The following is a 14,809-nucleotide window of genomic DNA, read 5'->3' on the forward strand; positions in this document are numbered from 1 at the left end:
ATAGAGAAACCGCCAGGTTTTGAACCAAAAAAGAAGAAGAAAAAAAAGTAAAAGTTCTGTGCCTGTGGTGGCTCATAAATTCTTGTAAATAGCAAATTCTAAGGTGGTCAAGTTTGATAAGGGACAAGAGGTTTGAGGCATCAAGATTTCTGGGCCACTTTGTACAGAACATGGAAGAGTTTCTACTTGATTAGTTTGTGTCCTAGCAATATTCAGTTTTTCATAGTTAGAGCTCTTGAAGAAAATGTGGCAAGCAAAAGGAGGAAATGGGACAAAGAAAGGAGCAGGAGGAGGAGGAGCAGCAGGAAATGGTTTGGTGGCAGTTGCCATAGACAATCAGAAAGGGAGCCAAAATGCACTGAGATGGGCTGCTGAGAATGTTATCACCAGAGGCCAAACTGTAATTCTACTACATGTTGTTCAGAAGTCATCTTCAACATCTTCATGTAATCTCTCTCTCTCTCTCTCTCTCTCTCTCTCAAGTAACCAGAAGAGTAACTTGCTATTAAGATAATCTAAAAGTTCATAACCATTGTAATATAAAAACAGTTATATTATATATGCCTGGAATTCACAAAGCAACTTCAACATATCAGATACGTTGTGATTTCAATTTGTCCTATCCAAGAATACATGCACAGGTATATTATATATGCCTGGAATTCACAAAGCAAGTTCAACATATCAGATACATCTGTGATTTCACAATTTATATTGTCTCTTCTCACCTCTGGAGCTAATTCAATTTTCAATGCAAGGCCAAGTTACAACTTCTTTTTTTGGTACAGTGGCTGGAAACAATGCCCTTATATGTGATGTAAGCAATCCATCTCAATCGCCACGCAAACAGCAGCTTGAGAAGATGACCAAGGATCTGTTTCTTACCTTCCATTGCTATTGTACGCGTAAGGATGTAGGTTTCAAAGCTCTACCTTCGTAAATTTTGGTCCATGAGCATCCTGCATAAAAAGGCTTAATTTACAATTCACCATTTGGAGCACATCCTTAAAATTTCTTACACATAATCATATCGATAATCACGACAGCTTTATCAATTGGTTTTATATATGTTACTCTTTGATTGTTTGCTCATGTAAATTTATTTTCTCAGATAAATTGCCTTGATATCGTACTTGAAGACGCGGATATAGCAAAAGCAGTAACAGAGTATGTTTCTTATGCTGCAATTGAGAATCTGGTTCTGGGAGCTCCAGCAAAGCATGGATTTATCAGGTAATGGCCTCATTCAATAAATCTGGTTTTGAGATTCTGTGTTTTCTTGGACACATTTTGGATAGAAATATATGTTTATACTTGTAAAGACTCGTTTAGTTTGCTAATACTCAATGATTTTCTCACGCAGATTCAAGACATCAAGTATTCCAAGTAGTGTATCGAAAGGGGCACCTGATTTCTGCACTGTATATGTCATCTCCAAAGGGAAGATCTCCTCGGTGCGAAATGCTTCTCGTGCAGCACCATACAGTTCTCCACTAGTTAACCAAATAGATTCATTAAATAAGCAAAGTTTCAAACCACCTGAAACACCTAGATACAACAATATGTATTTAAAAGGTTTGTATCTCTCAGTTATTATGCTTTTTGAAAACTGATTTTGGATGAACAGTACTCTAAATGCAATATCTTTATCCTCAAAATCTAGCAGCTAGACCGTCGTTCAAGCCTCGTAACTTGCAAGATGAAGCAAACAGGCAAGTTAAACAGACAATGCCTTAGTGTTATGCTATTATGTATGAAAATAGATGCTGTGTAATTTACCATAGAAACTGATACCACCATCCTGAATTGAAACAGATTGGGATTAACAAGAGGAGGTTTTAGTAATGGGAGGATTAGTGGAGGATTCTCAGAATCGGAAAGCGACATATCATTCATAAGCTCGGAAAGGGCAAGCACTGACCGTGCTTCTTCTGTGACGTATGATTTTATGGATACAAACCGAGGACGGCTATCTACTAGCTCAGATCAGACCGTCGGGTCAATGCGTCAAGGACCTAAGTTCGCAGACCTCAGTTCTCTGCATGATTTTTCATCGGTTTCACATGAAAGCAACCTAACATCATCTTCATGGTCATCACAGAACCTGGTAAGGACAGGATATACTCAGCTCAACCTATATCAAGTGTCCTTCCTTGCACATTATCTAGCTAGATGTTTTTTTTCACTGCATTTCTAAATTTGTGCAGGACGAAGTCGAATCTGAGATGAGGAGACTAAAGCTAGAGCTGAAGCAAACAATGGACATGTACAGTACAGCATGTAGAGAAGCACTTTCAGCTAAACAGAAGGTGATAAGGAGTCTACATTTACCTTCTGCATTTTCAAGATTCCATTTAACTTTGTGTCCCCCACAGGAAATGGAGCTGCACAATTGGAGGGTTGTAGAGGAGCAAAAACTAGAGGAGGCACGACTGGGTCAAGAAACTGCAATAGCAGTTGCAGAGAAAGAAAGAGTCAGGTGCAGGGCAGCCATGGAAGCAGCTGATGCTGCTAAAAGAATTGCACAGTTGGAATCACAGAAACGAGCAAATACAGAAATAAAGGCCCTCAGAGAAGCAGAGGACATGAGGAAACTATTAGATAATCTAGCCCAAACCGATGACAAATACAGAAGATATGCTATTGAGGAGATTGAGCAAGCAACAGAACACTTTGCCCCATCTCGAAAAATTGGGGAAGGAGGTTATGGTCCTGTCTTTAAGTGCTATCTTGATCACACACCAGTTGCAGTAAAGGTCTTGCGTCCGGATGCTGCTCAAGGAAGGACACAGTTTCAGAAAGAGGTGAGTACCGAGATCCTTGCTTAGAAAATATGATCTACTAAATTTTCTTTGCCTTGGTTGCATGCTTAAAAAAATTGCAATCAAAACTTGGCTTGTTCTTTTTCTACAGGTGAAGAAAAAAGGAAAACAATAAGGCCAAGCATAAGTGTTCTTTTTGCTAATTTGTATGGTAAACTAACAAAGAACTCTGTTTTAAAACCTGATACCTTGTGGAGATCAACAAACAGAACGAAATTGATCAAGACAGTTAAAAATCTAAAATAGTTAGAAACTTACTATATTTAGGGAAAATGTAACAAAAAATGGCAAGATTCTAGAACCGAAAAGGGTGAGAACTCAAAATCACTCGAATATTCTTAACAAAACTAAAGGTTAAGATTTCAGAAACAAACCCAAATAAACTCCAGTAGGATTCAAGAACCAGAAAAGGTAAGATCTCACAATGCCTGCTGCATCAATGTCTCTAAATCCAAGTGGTACTTGGTACCTGACAGTATTTCACATTCAATTCCATATACATTTCATGCAATGAAATAGAAGCTCCATATACAGATTCTTTTCCAACATGCTTTATTCGCTTACTTCTTGTTCTAAATTGCTTCCACCAAACATATAACGGTAAAAGATATGATATGGATAATTTTTTATCTAATCTCTTCTGTCATGATCCAAATGCAGATTGACATACTTAGCTGCATTCGACATCCCAACATGGTACTACTTCTAGGAGCCTGCCCAGAGTATGGCGTTTTAGTCTATGAATATATGGCCAATGGAAGCTTAGAGGACTGTCTCATAAAGAGAGGGAACAATCCAGCTCTTTCTTGGCAACTCAGGTTCCGAATCGCTGCTGAGATTGCCACAGGGCTCCTCTTTCTTCATCAGACCAAGCCAGAACCCTTAGTGCACCGTGACCTCAAGCCCGGCAACATTTTGCTAGATCACAACTATGTGAGCAAGATTAGTGATGTTGGATTGGCCAGACTTGTCCCAGCTGTTGCTGAAAATGTGACACAGTGCCTCATGACAGCAACAGCTGGAACATTCTGCTATATTGATCCTGAGTATCAACAGACAGGAATGCTTGGTGTAAAATCTGATGTCTACTCCTTAGGCATTATTCTTCTCCAATTGCTAACAGGTAGATCGCCGATGGGCTTGGCTCACCATGTCGACAAGGCCATTGAAAAGGACACATTTGAGAAGATGCTGGACCCAGCTGTCCCTGACTGGCCAGTGGAAGAAGCCTTAAGCCTTGCAAAGCTAGCAATCCAATGTGCAGAACTCAGACGAAAAGACAGGCCAGATCTTGGCACTGTGGTACTGCCATCACTAAATAAATGGAGAGAACTTGCTGAAGATAAGATGAACCACAAGTTATTAGACGGAAATAATGGTCTTTCCCCACATCACAGTCATGTTCCCGATCAACAGGTAAGTCGAAAAACTCAAAAACTTAGAAGCATTTGGTGCTGACTATGAGATCATTGCATAAGTTTACCTAGAAAATCAAACAGAAATTCTCCACCTTCTCTAAGATGCTTGGTATTAAAAATTTAGTTAAGACTAAAACAAATGGAAAATCAAGTAGGCTCATTCAAGTGCCAACAAAACCAACATGAATCACATTATTTTAGCTCATATATTAGGACTTCCATGTGATCAATGATCATCAACCTTAACTAAAAGAACTAGGAAAAAGCACATGTATACGTGGTTCTACCGGTTTTCGATTAATGAGGAAGGTATTTGACATTGTAGAGTATCTTTTGCAGGAAGTGATGAGTGATCCACAGCTCAATAATTCAGGAACCTCAAAGAGCCAATCAAGCACATCTTCACAGACAGAAAATCAAGCAGAAGCAGGTATAGAGTGACATAAACAATTTTGACAAGAAAACATGAAGAACTAAATTTAACGGTTTTCGATTTACTTTGTTTCACAGGGCCAACTGAAACTGAATAATGCTAGAAGGTCAGGTGAGTTCCATGATGCAACATTGCTCCAGTGACCTCATTAGGTTAATTGGCAATTTGTTTTCTCAATTTTTTTTTAATTGAAATTTTGGGTCCCAGAATGTGGGCTTCAGTGAGAAAGATACATGGGCATCAGAGACATCAAATTCAAAGTCTCAAGACAGCCTGAAATTTTGTTGTCATGTAAATATGATTGGCATTCAAGTGTACATGTAAATATACATATTATCAACAACAATGAGTATAACAAAGTTGTAAATTTCAAACATGCGTCTAAAAAAGCAACCAACCAAAAAAAACAAAAAATCAACAGTCATTTCCACGACACCACTTCGGTTACTTCATCCTTATTTTTGTACAACCCGGGCAATGTTCTTCTTTCCCTTGATGGGCTGCATAAATCAGGCACCATTTCAATTTTGAGGGCTTTTAATTGCAACAAAAAAATTGAGGGCTTGTTATAGAAAAAAAATATTCCCATTTTGCTGAAAATTTCCAAATTAACCCATATCTTCACATTTTCCAACATTTGTTTTTTAATTTTTACAATGATTTCCAAATTAAACCTAAGGAACAAACATTCTAGGCCTATAATGATGTGGCCCAATGGACAGTCATGGGGGTCCCAAGTACATAAAGGCTCAACTTTCAGAACCCATTCCATGAAATAAAAGATGGGCTTGAAGTTATCTTCCCCTGTTCTTGGAAGCAAAACTCTTGAATTTTTGCTTACAATAATAAAACTCTTGTTGAATTAACGTAAGCAGTAGAATACTCTAATTAACAATGGTATTATTTCATTTTCAGATATCCTCAACTGTAAAGAAAGTAAGAAACGTGGCACCTTCAAAGTAGGGACGTGTCGTGTTCATAACAAACGGTGGCTGCAAGTGTGAAGTTTCTAGTGGATTAATTTTCAATTTCACTTTTTACCTTCCTATTTCTACCAAATTAAGGAACATTCCCAGATTTTCTGATCTTTCTCATGTCAGCAAGAAGATAACTAGTTCTAGCATTATCAGAAAGTGTTTGTTGTTGCACAAGGAAGGAACAATGGGACAAGGCGATGAAGTCAAGACCAGAGCTGATGCCCAAGTTGAAATTCAGGTTCCTTTGTTTGTGTTTGAATGCATGACATGCCAAAACTGAGTTTTCTTTTCTTAAATCACATGACATGACATGAAAGTTGAAGTTAAATGTTGATTCTTCTGATTCAAATATTATGTTGGTTTGTTTTGTTGTGACAAATTAAATGGCAGGAGAGAGGGGAAATATTCTTCTTCTACAGGCCAAAAGTTAACAAGAAGGAAGCTCACAGCCCAGATGATGTTCAACGTTTGTACATAGTTTTAAGGCCAGAGTCAGGTGAGAGGTCAATTGAGGAGAAGCAAGACCCTGATTCAGGAAAAGAAGGTGCAAAGAAGAAGGGACCAAATTCTGGTGAAAAAGGTTCTGGTGGTGGTCAAAGTAGTGAAGGTGGGCATGGAAGGCAGGGAGTGAACATTGAGAAGCAACCATTGCTGAGGTTCATAGTGATGGGAAGGAAAAGCCTTCCTGACCCAAGCAAGAAAGGCAGACCCTATTGGGGTTTTGTTGAGATGGTCACCACAAATATAGATGATGTGAAAACTGCTCTTCAAGGAGGTACAAAATTTCCCATTTTAACTTTTTACCATATTAATCCCATTTTAATTTTGCATAGATTACTATTTCTATATGATAAGATCCTCATCTTGGTTTTCAACTTGTTGGGTTTAGTGTTTTTAATTTTGTTTAGTGATCAGGATTTTAATTAAAAGAGATAATCATCACTACCATGTGGTGATACTAATTCACTCAAATTAAACATGTGGTGGCGATCCCACAGTATATATAACATGTGTGAATTGTTAACATAGTGTAGGTATTACAGTCACACCGAAAAGTTACTCGTAATTTTGGATGTAAACACAATATCAGCATGAGAAGCATAAGTAGAAATCAGAACTCATTGTATATACATGTTGTATGGCAGAGGAGTATGACACTAAAACCGAAGGGCACAGACACACTTCTGCAGCAAGGGCATTAGGAGAAGGCATATACCGCATTGTGAGGCATAAGGAGGGGAAGAGGAAACCCCACACTCATTTGATTTACAAGCTTGAGTTCCCACCAGAAGATGAGAACAATGAGCCTCAAGAGTCACTTAACATTAAACATGAAGGCTCATTTCATGTTCAAATAAAGAACCCGGATCAACATGGCAGCAGCAGTACTTCTCAGTTCAGAGGGCTACAGAACAACCGCAGGGCTATGTTTCCTGCCCACCTGCAAGGCCAGTTTGGGAATTTAAGGTACTGCCCAGCTGATCCACCTGACTTCTTGAACTATGAAGGATGTGAGTTCTTGCTCATATCGGCTTCGGATGATATAGAAGAGGAATTAGGGCTGGAGCTGCAGACAGAGGGGGAAGCAGTTGAATCTTGTTCTGATTTGATCAAAACTTTTGGGGAGACTGCATCTACCAGTTCTCTTCTGAGAGGCACTTGGGTTTGAAAAAGAGGGGGCTTGAAAAGGAAAATGGTACCATGCATAGTTGTAGTTTGTTGTGTGTAACTTTTGAAGCACTTTGTGGGCACTGGCCTGTAGTTTGTAGATTTGTGCAGTTTGTGCGACCAACTCTATTGCTGCAGATATAGGGTGACCATGTGTTTTGTGAATCAGTGGTTCAATTATTTTTGTAAAAGCAAGCCACGAGTTGGTAAGTGCAAAGAAAGTTGAAACTGGGTTGGTTCTGTAGCTCAAAGCAATAGCTGGTAAAAGTGTTTAAATATGCTGGAAGAACAAATTTCATCAGAAAAAACACAAAAACTAGTATGTCCTCATGCATTAAACAGTTTTCGTAGAGAGAAGTAGCTGACTCAAATCTTAACAATCCAATAGATTATATGTTTTTGGTGTAATTATCCAAAAGAGGTTTTTATCTTTCCTTTTTTCCTAACAAAAATACACAAATACGAACCACTCAAAAGCAGAGCTCCTCCTAGGATCAAAACTTGTGAGTTTTGACAAAAGATAGGACACAAAATTAAACCAAACTGAAAATAAAACCTTGGTGACAACAATTAATTTCAATCATAACTTGTTTCTTTTATAAATATATATATATATATATTTTTTTTTGGTGTGGAAAGATTGTTTTATAAATATTGGCTTTTGTCTCATTGCAGCAGAAGTCCCGCCAAAGGGATATCTAACTTACTTACCAAAATTCGACCAAAAATACAAACTTGCCCGAAAAAGTGAGCTTTAGCTCAATCCAAAACAAAAGGATGAGAACTTGCTCTGTTGAGTTTCAGGGTTTTAGGGTTTAAGAAACTCTGTTTCTATGTATGGATGTGATTCCTCTAACCATGTCCTCCTCCTCCAAATTCCTCCAAATCCCCACAAACCTCACCTTAACTTTCAAACTTACCTCATCCCCAAACAAACCCACAAACCCATCTCTCCTCCCCAACCCATCAAACCCCACTCTCACTCTCAGACTCCACCTGACCCACAAACCCAAAAACCCAATTTTCCACACGCCCTCCAAAACCTATCAGCACCTTCACCATCCCCTGTTTTCCACACCACCCAACAGCCCTGCACCTCCGCCAGACCACCAATCGGAGCAATTCAAAGCTGCCCAAGACGCTCTTTTGGAGTTTCTTCAAGAATTTGGGGTTTCTGAGACAGAAGCCGCCTTTGTTTCGTCGAATTCGCCGAGGTATTTGCGGATGTTGGTCGATGGGGTTTTGGAGTTGGATGAACTTGGGCTGTGGAGAGAGCGGGAGAGAAAGGAGGGGAGAGAATTGGTTGGGTTTAAAGAAAAGGTGAGATATTTAGCCAAGGAAAAAGGTGACAATGGAAAAGTTGCGTTTTTGGAGAGTGTGGTTGGGTTGAGTCTGTCTTCGGCTATGAATCTTGCCAGGTATTTATCAGCAGAGACACTTCCGAGACTCGCTGAGAAGGTAAGGGCATCGCATTTCAGAAAATAATAATAATAATTTGTTGAAGTTTTGGTCGACAATTTGTGAGAAAATAAGTGAATGTAATTTGTTTATGTTATGGTAAACAAGTAATTGGTACTTAGGATTGCTTTTTCAACTTTTTTGTGTTCAGTTCTTGTTTCACGAACAAGTCATTGAATTTATTGGTTTCTTTTATGTGAACAAGGTTGTGAATCTTGTGATTATGGTGAACTAGTTATTGGTATTTATTTGGGACAATTTGTGAGAAACAGTCTAGTGGAAGTTATTTATTGGGTTATTTTATGTCAATCATTTGAATGGGAGAAGGGTGAAGTATATTTCTCATCTGTGGAGCGTAGTGAAAAAAGAACATATTTTTTATATAGCATGACAAAGGAAGGCAAGACTTGTTGGAGTTACGTATTGTCGGAAGTGATGGCATATTTTTCAGTTTTAATAGCTTATCTATGGCAATGCCCTCTTATCCACACTCAATATTACAAATCCTGTACTATAAAAATTATGTATTATTTTTCTCAGGAAATCTTTTTGATGTGACCCAAAATTCTTTGAAGTTTGTATGAGGTTCTGCATTATTAACATCATTGTGCATTCTTCATCAAGTTTTGACATGGAGAGAGCTCACTGGAAAGTATGAGTAAAATGACTTCCACTAGACTGTTTCTCACAAATTGTCCCAAATACCAGGCTGCATACATAGATGATATTACAGAATGGGAAAGTGTGCAGCCTGATTATTTTATAGTACATAAACCTTTGAAATGACTTCGTGAGTTTATAACTTCGTAATCAAGGACGCAAGATGAATTAGGACCCTATAACTGTAAAAGTGGAAATCTTATGACATGGACAAGACCCAGGAATTTGGTATTGATTCTCTAATGTCATATGAATGCAGAAATGAAATTATTCTTCAGATCTGTTGCAGAATTTTTTCTTATTTTGCATTTGGCTTATAGGTTAAGTATGTGAAGGAAATATTCTTTTCTGGCAGTAATGATGTGGGGCTCATTGGGAAAAATGCTCGTCGTATGATGATGCACTTATCAATTCCTATTGATGAAGACTTGCAACAAACCCTATCATTTTTTGAAAAGGTCTTGTATGTCTCTTCCAAATCTTAGTAATGCATGTATGTCAAACTACAAGTTACTTTTAATTCTTTGTTATTTAGAGATTCATGGTTCGTGTGCATTTATGTGTCTGGATAGTTTGTTCTTACTTCCAGTCGGTTTTTCTTTTTATGCTATAGATTGCAGCAAGGCGTGGAGGTCTGGACATGTTGGGTTTTGGAGACGCCACTTTTCGTTGTTTAATTGAATCCTTTCCCCGCCTTCTTTTATTGTCCTTGGATCCTCACGTGACACCTATTGTGGAATATCTCGAAAATATTGGAGTCCCAAGAGAATGCATGAGAAACATAGTTCTGTTATATCCACCCATTATTTTTTGCAACATTAAAGTCATTAAAACAAGAGTGCTTGCATTTAGAGAGGTACAGTTAACTTCGGTTCTGCTTTCTCTCAATTTTAATTTAAGTGCAAAATTATTATGTAACTTAGGTGACTTTAAATATATAGTTACCAAATAGTTTGTTATTTCCGAAGCTGTATGAATGATAAAATAAGTGATCTCTATCTCACTGTGCAATTATGTTGGTTCTAGCTTCCTCTTCCCCACCTTGGACATTTCCTTGTTCTTTGGACATGTCAACTTTTGGATTTATGAAATTTCATGATCAGTATCATAACCAACTTTACAGAGATTACATTTATAACATATGCCTTTGGTTGTACATGTAATAAATAGAATTATGGTGTTGGTTTATACATTGTTCACTTGGTCTATATTATTTGGACCAAGTATGGATTTCATAACGTTATGGAGACACCTTGTCTGCCATGATTGAGCATTTCTTCATGTATTGTTGTGCAGGTTGGTGTGGAGGATAAAGATGTTGGTAGAATGTTGGTTAAATATCCATGGATTCTATCTACCAGCATTCAAGAAAACTTAAAGGAGGTTCTTTCTTTCTTCGATTTGGAGAAGGTACGGAATCCAATCAGGTCTTTTTATTTATGCTGGCCTATTTTTCCAACTGGAATGAATCATTATTTTAGTTAAAATACTAAATGAGGAATTGTGCTTCATTACAGGTTCCAAAAATGAGTGTTGGTCTCGCAATCAAAAGCTGGCCTCATGTTTTGGGTTGCTCAACCGGCTTGCTAAAATTGATGGTTGACCAGATTGGTGAATTGGGTATTAGAAACAAGAAGTTAGGTCAGGTTATCTCTAGAAGCCCTCAGCTATTGATACGGAAACCTGTAGAATTTCTTCAGGTAGGTAATTTTTGTGTTTATTCATATCTTCCCATCTATATTACACAAACTTGTTTCCTTATAAATTTGTTTATTTGTATTCGCGATTTTTACCTCATGATTTAGATGTTGGCTGCAGAGCTTACTTGTGTGGCTATTTGGTAATTTTGCTGTTTTAGGTTGAATATGAAATATTGAAGCCATATACGGTTTTTTTCTTTTCTTCCAGTTTCATGCTTTCAAGCTGATAATATCTAGCCTATACTGCTTGGTTCTTCATCAAATGACCAAGAAAAGAAAAGGATGTCATTAAAGAACTAGTCTATAAAACAGGAAGTAACAAATTGACGCGACGAAAAATTTTGAAAAGCAACATATGCATAGATATATATATATATATATATATATTGTTCTTTAAACTGTTAGGTTGTTGCCTTCTGTGTGTGTTGAGTTTGCAAATTTTATGATGGACTGCAGTACGGTGTCTACAATGTGCAACACCACATGATTTATTTCTCTTATTATAAGCGCAATAAAGCTGCTAGTACCAGGTGAACTCATATTGTCCAAAGACTTGGTCTCACTGCCAATGCAATTAAACTTATGTAATGTGACCTAACCTAATCACCTACCAATTCAAGTTGGTCCCACATTAGAGATCAACACAATGCAACTGGATATACTTTACCAGTCTGAAGGATTCAGGAACCATGTAAATGTGTCACAGTTTCTTGAGTCCAGTTTTAACTCTTATTACTGCTTTATACAGGTGGTTTCATTTGTGGAAGATCTAGGATTTGATAAAGAAACTGTTGGCATCATACTGGGTCGCTGTCCTGAAATATTTGCTGCCAGCATTGAGAGAACTCTCAGTAGGAAGCTTCAGTTTCTTGCTAGTATTGGTGTCTCCAAAGTTCATCTTCCACGGGTTATCAAAAAGTATCCAGAGCTTCTTGTTTCAGACACTGATAGAAATTTACTTCCTCGGTAATGCTTTTTTTGTTTAGTATATGCAGCACCACAAACTTAGAATTCTCTAGTTTTTTTTTATGAAATGTGAATTAGTCTAATGTGGGGAATTTGGTGAGCAGGATTAAGTATTTGATGAAGAAAGGGCTGTCACGGAGGGATATTGCATTCATGGTCCGCAGATTTTCACCGTTGCTCGGGTACAGCATTGAAGAGGTTTTGAGACCAAAGCTTGAATTCCTCATAAACACCATGGAGAAGCCGGTAACGGATTTGGTGGAGTATCCCAGGTACTTCAGTTATTCATTGGAAAAGAAAATAAAACCGAGATATTGGGTGCTTAAGGCAAGGAATATGGAGTGTAGCTTAAAGGATATGTTGGGTAAAAACGATGAACAATTTGCTGAAGAGTTTATGGGTGTTGGAAGCATGCTTGTTCCACTTCCTCCTCCCCCTATACAATAATGAAGTGATAGGAGCTCCTAATTTTTACTTTGTAAATAATAAACCACAGATTTGTTTAAAGTTTTGTAACATTTTTGTTGTAACAGTCAATGTATAGTAGTCCTATTTCATTAAAAAATTTAGTTAATGAAAACTTTAACATATCTATTTATATAAAGGCAGATGGCCTTAAAAGGTGAAATAGTCCATAAATAAAGAATGCAATACTCCATTCTATGAAATACAAATAAATGAGTAATGCTCACACAACGAACATCCATAAATCATAGCTTAATCTTCTAGGGTGCGGAGGTCACCCTGGGAGTATAGCCGAACGGCTATACTAATAAAAAAATTTAAAAAAACGCCGAGCGGCTATACTCTGTTAAAGAAAATATCCCAAGGCCGGCTATACTTCTTTTTCTTTTTTTCCTTTTTTTTTAAAAAAAAAAAAACACCGAGTATAGCCGCCCGGCTATACAATTTATTAAAAAAAAACCCACCTGCCGCCAGCATTGCTTTGCCGCGTGTCAGAAAAGTAGAGCCTCGCGGTTAGTATAGCCGCACGGCTGTACTATATTATAAAAATCCGAGTCTAGCCGCCCGGCTATACGTTTTTTTACAAAAGAACCGCCTAACGCCCAGTGCCCGTTTCACACGTGTCAAAAATGGTATAGCCGTTCGGCTAGACTATTTATTTTTTTAAAGCGCTCGTTTTGCAACGTGTCAAAAAATTATTGCCGTGCTATACTTTTTTTTAATAATAAAAACCGTGGGATAGCCGCTCGGCTATAACCCCCGAGTATAGCCGCGCGGCTATACACTTGAAGATGGGAATTGTGGGTCTGCTGTTTTCTACGGTGTGAGTAATATTTGTGCCAAACAAAACTTACCACTCAGACATGTCAGAAGGGATCTCAAGAAGTCCACCACGGCTGTCTTCAAGATCGGCATCATAACAAGTAACACTATAAACAACACTCAGAGCAACACCAATCTAATACCTATCCTCAAGAGTCCAATTACCATGGTCATGACTACCACAAACAAGAATTGGGAAAGGGTCGATAGGAGAGTTTACAAAAGGAGTTTAAACATAGGGAAAAAAACTCATTGCAGTGAAACGATTTGAGAAGCTAGTCAAAGAAGGTGGGAAGGAGTTTCGTGTGGAGATGCAAGCAATGGATTTTACTTTGAAACTTTTTACGTTTATGTGAGTTTTAATTTTAAGGTTATTTGAGTCTTTTTAAGTGGGCTTTATGCTATATTTGAATTTTTTTTTATAGAAACTGATATTTATGAAAGTATGGGTCATATTTTGGTTATTTTTTATAAATACTCATGATCTAAGTAGGCTCTAATATTTAAATTAAAATTTTAAATTAACTAAATACACCCTATTTAACTACCAAAAATACCCTAGTAATTAAAAATAAAAAATCATGAATAGCACAGGTCAACAACTTAAATAAGAATGTGTAACGTGTTCTAATTTTTTCAGAGATCTAATGAAAGATACTAAGTAGCATATCTTTCTTTTCCTAGGTCTCATTGCTAAGCTGATCATCTTATTCTTCAAGTTCTTCCTTTCTTTTGATTTTCTGAACATGGAAAACCAAAGCAGATAACATCTTGCAGACTGCCCCAAACCCCTTTATCTTAAACTCTTTCTAAACGAAAAATAAATAAATAATGAATCAACTCTTACTACCGCCAAACTCCTCTACAAATCTATTGGTTTTAGCCTAGACTCTCTCTCAGGGACAGTCCCAATCTTGGTTTCCTTGTTGAACACTTCTCTTTTCAAGCATTTCTCCCGATTCTGGTACCTAAAATCCAACACATTCTTTCACCTTAGCTTCCCTTCATAAAGACGTCACCCTAGCCACTTTCACCCCTAATATTAACGTTTGTGGAAGTAGGTTTTTCCACTTACGTTTGATTAGGGGTTGAATATGGGGTAGGGTGTACTTATATTAAAATTACATTTCTTTTACAATTCAAAATATTCTTTTTGGTCATTTCTATATTAGGGTAAATTAGTAATCCAATAAACAGTTTGGTAGTAAGTGTACTCAGTTTATTTATGGTTCGTTTAACAGCACTCTTATTATTTCTATTGAAAGTGTAAGTGTGACATGTCAATGAATAAATTATGACAATCAAGACAACTTAACTTTTTTTTTTAATTTTTTTTAGCAGTCAACTACTCAACTCAACTCAACTACTTTTGTGATGAGGTTTCTAACCGATGAAGAGTTGTAGAAGATGAAGGCGAAAC

The 14,809-nt window shown here is 37.4% G+C and overlaps 3 protein-coding genes across 3 annotated transcripts; all 3 read left to right on the forward strand.

Annotated features, from left to right (window-relative positions):
- LOC103327453 (U-box domain-containing protein 35-like) lies at positions 1 to 5,070 on the forward strand. The gene is made up of 11 exons (XM_016794080.2): positions 1 to 446; positions 789 to 913; positions 1,112 to 1,233; positions 1,364 to 1,575; positions 1,667 to 1,712; positions 1,816 to 2,107; positions 2,208 to 2,309; positions 2,376 to 2,804; positions 3,483 to 4,238; positions 4,580 to 4,670; positions 4,751 to 5,070. Exons 1-11 carry the CDS (start codon positions 245 to 247, stop codon positions 4,768 to 4,770), a joined length of 2,397 nt encoding a protein of 798 aa, XP_016649566.2. The 5' UTR covers positions 1 to 244; the 3' UTR covers positions 4,771 to 5,070.
- Positions 5,071 to 5,720: 650 nt separating this feature from the next.
- On the forward strand, positions 5,721 to 7,560 carry LOC103327452 (uncharacterized). Its single transcript, XM_008229794.3, has 3 exons — positions 5,721 to 5,888; positions 6,041 to 6,425; positions 6,796 to 7,560. The coding sequence occupies exons 1-3, from the start codon at positions 5,835 to 5,837 to the stop codon at positions 7,317 to 7,319; spliced, it is 963 nt and encodes a 320-aa protein (XP_008228016.2). The 5' UTR covers positions 5,721 to 5,834; the 3' UTR covers positions 7,320 to 7,560.
- A 456-nt stretch (positions 7,561 to 8,016) lies between these two features.
- LOC103327451 (Mitochondrial transcription termination factor family protein) lies at positions 8,017 to 12,723 on the forward strand. Its single transcript, XM_008229793.3, has 7 exons — positions 8,017 to 8,776; positions 9,757 to 9,894; positions 10,050 to 10,292; positions 10,733 to 10,846; positions 10,954 to 11,136; positions 11,885 to 12,102; positions 12,207 to 12,723. Exons 1-7 carry the CDS (start codon positions 8,156 to 8,158, stop codon positions 12,547 to 12,549), a joined length of 1,860 nt encoding a protein of 619 aa, XP_008228015.2. The 5' UTR covers positions 8,017 to 8,155; the 3' UTR covers positions 12,550 to 12,723.
- The last annotated feature ends 2,086 nt before the right edge of the window (positions 12,724 to 14,809 follow it).

Source organism: Prunus mume, linkage group LG4 (assembly GCF_029339155.1).
Source record: "Prunus mume cultivar Tortuosa linkage group LG4, ASM2933915v1, whole genome shotgun sequence".
Taxonomy (NCBI): domain Eukaryota; kingdom Viridiplantae; phylum Streptophyta; class Magnoliopsida; order Rosales; family Rosaceae; genus Prunus; species Prunus mume.

Coding starts and splice junctions, on each gene's coding strand:
- LOC103327453 (XM_016794080.2), top strand. CDS start 245: ATGTGGCAAGCAAAAGGAGGAAATGGGACAAAGAAAGGAGCAGGAGGA. Junction 1,713..1,815: donor TTGCAAGATGAAGCAAACAG/GCAAGTTAAACA, acceptor GAATTGAAACAG/ATTGGGATTAACAAGAGGAG. Junction 4,671..4,750: donor AGAAAATCAAGCAGAAGCAG/GTATAGAGTGAC, acceptor TTTGTTTCACAG/GGCCAACTGAAACTGAATAA.
- LOC103327452 (XM_008229794.3), top strand. CDS start 5,835: ATGGGACAAGGCGATGAAGTCAAGACCAGAGCTGATGCCCAAGTTGAA. Junction 5,889..6,040: donor ATGCCCAAGTTGAAATTCAG/GTTCCTTTGTTT, acceptor ATTAAATGGCAG/GAGAGAGGGGAAATATTCTT. Junction 6,426..6,795: donor GAAAACTGCTCTTCAAGGAG/GTACAAAATTTC, acceptor GTTGTATGGCAG/AGGAGTATGACACTAAAACC.
- LOC103327451 (XM_008229793.3), top strand. CDS start 8,156: ATGGATGTGATTCCTCTAACCATGTCCTCCTCCTCCAAATTCCTCCAA. Junction 9,895..10,049: donor CCCTATCATTTTTTGAAAAG/GTCTTGTATGTC, acceptor TTTATGCTATAG/ATTGCAGCAAGGCGTGGAGG. Junction 11,137..11,884: donor AACCTGTAGAATTTCTTCAG/GTAGGTAATTTT, acceptor TGCTTTATACAG/GTGGTTTCATTTGTGGAAGA.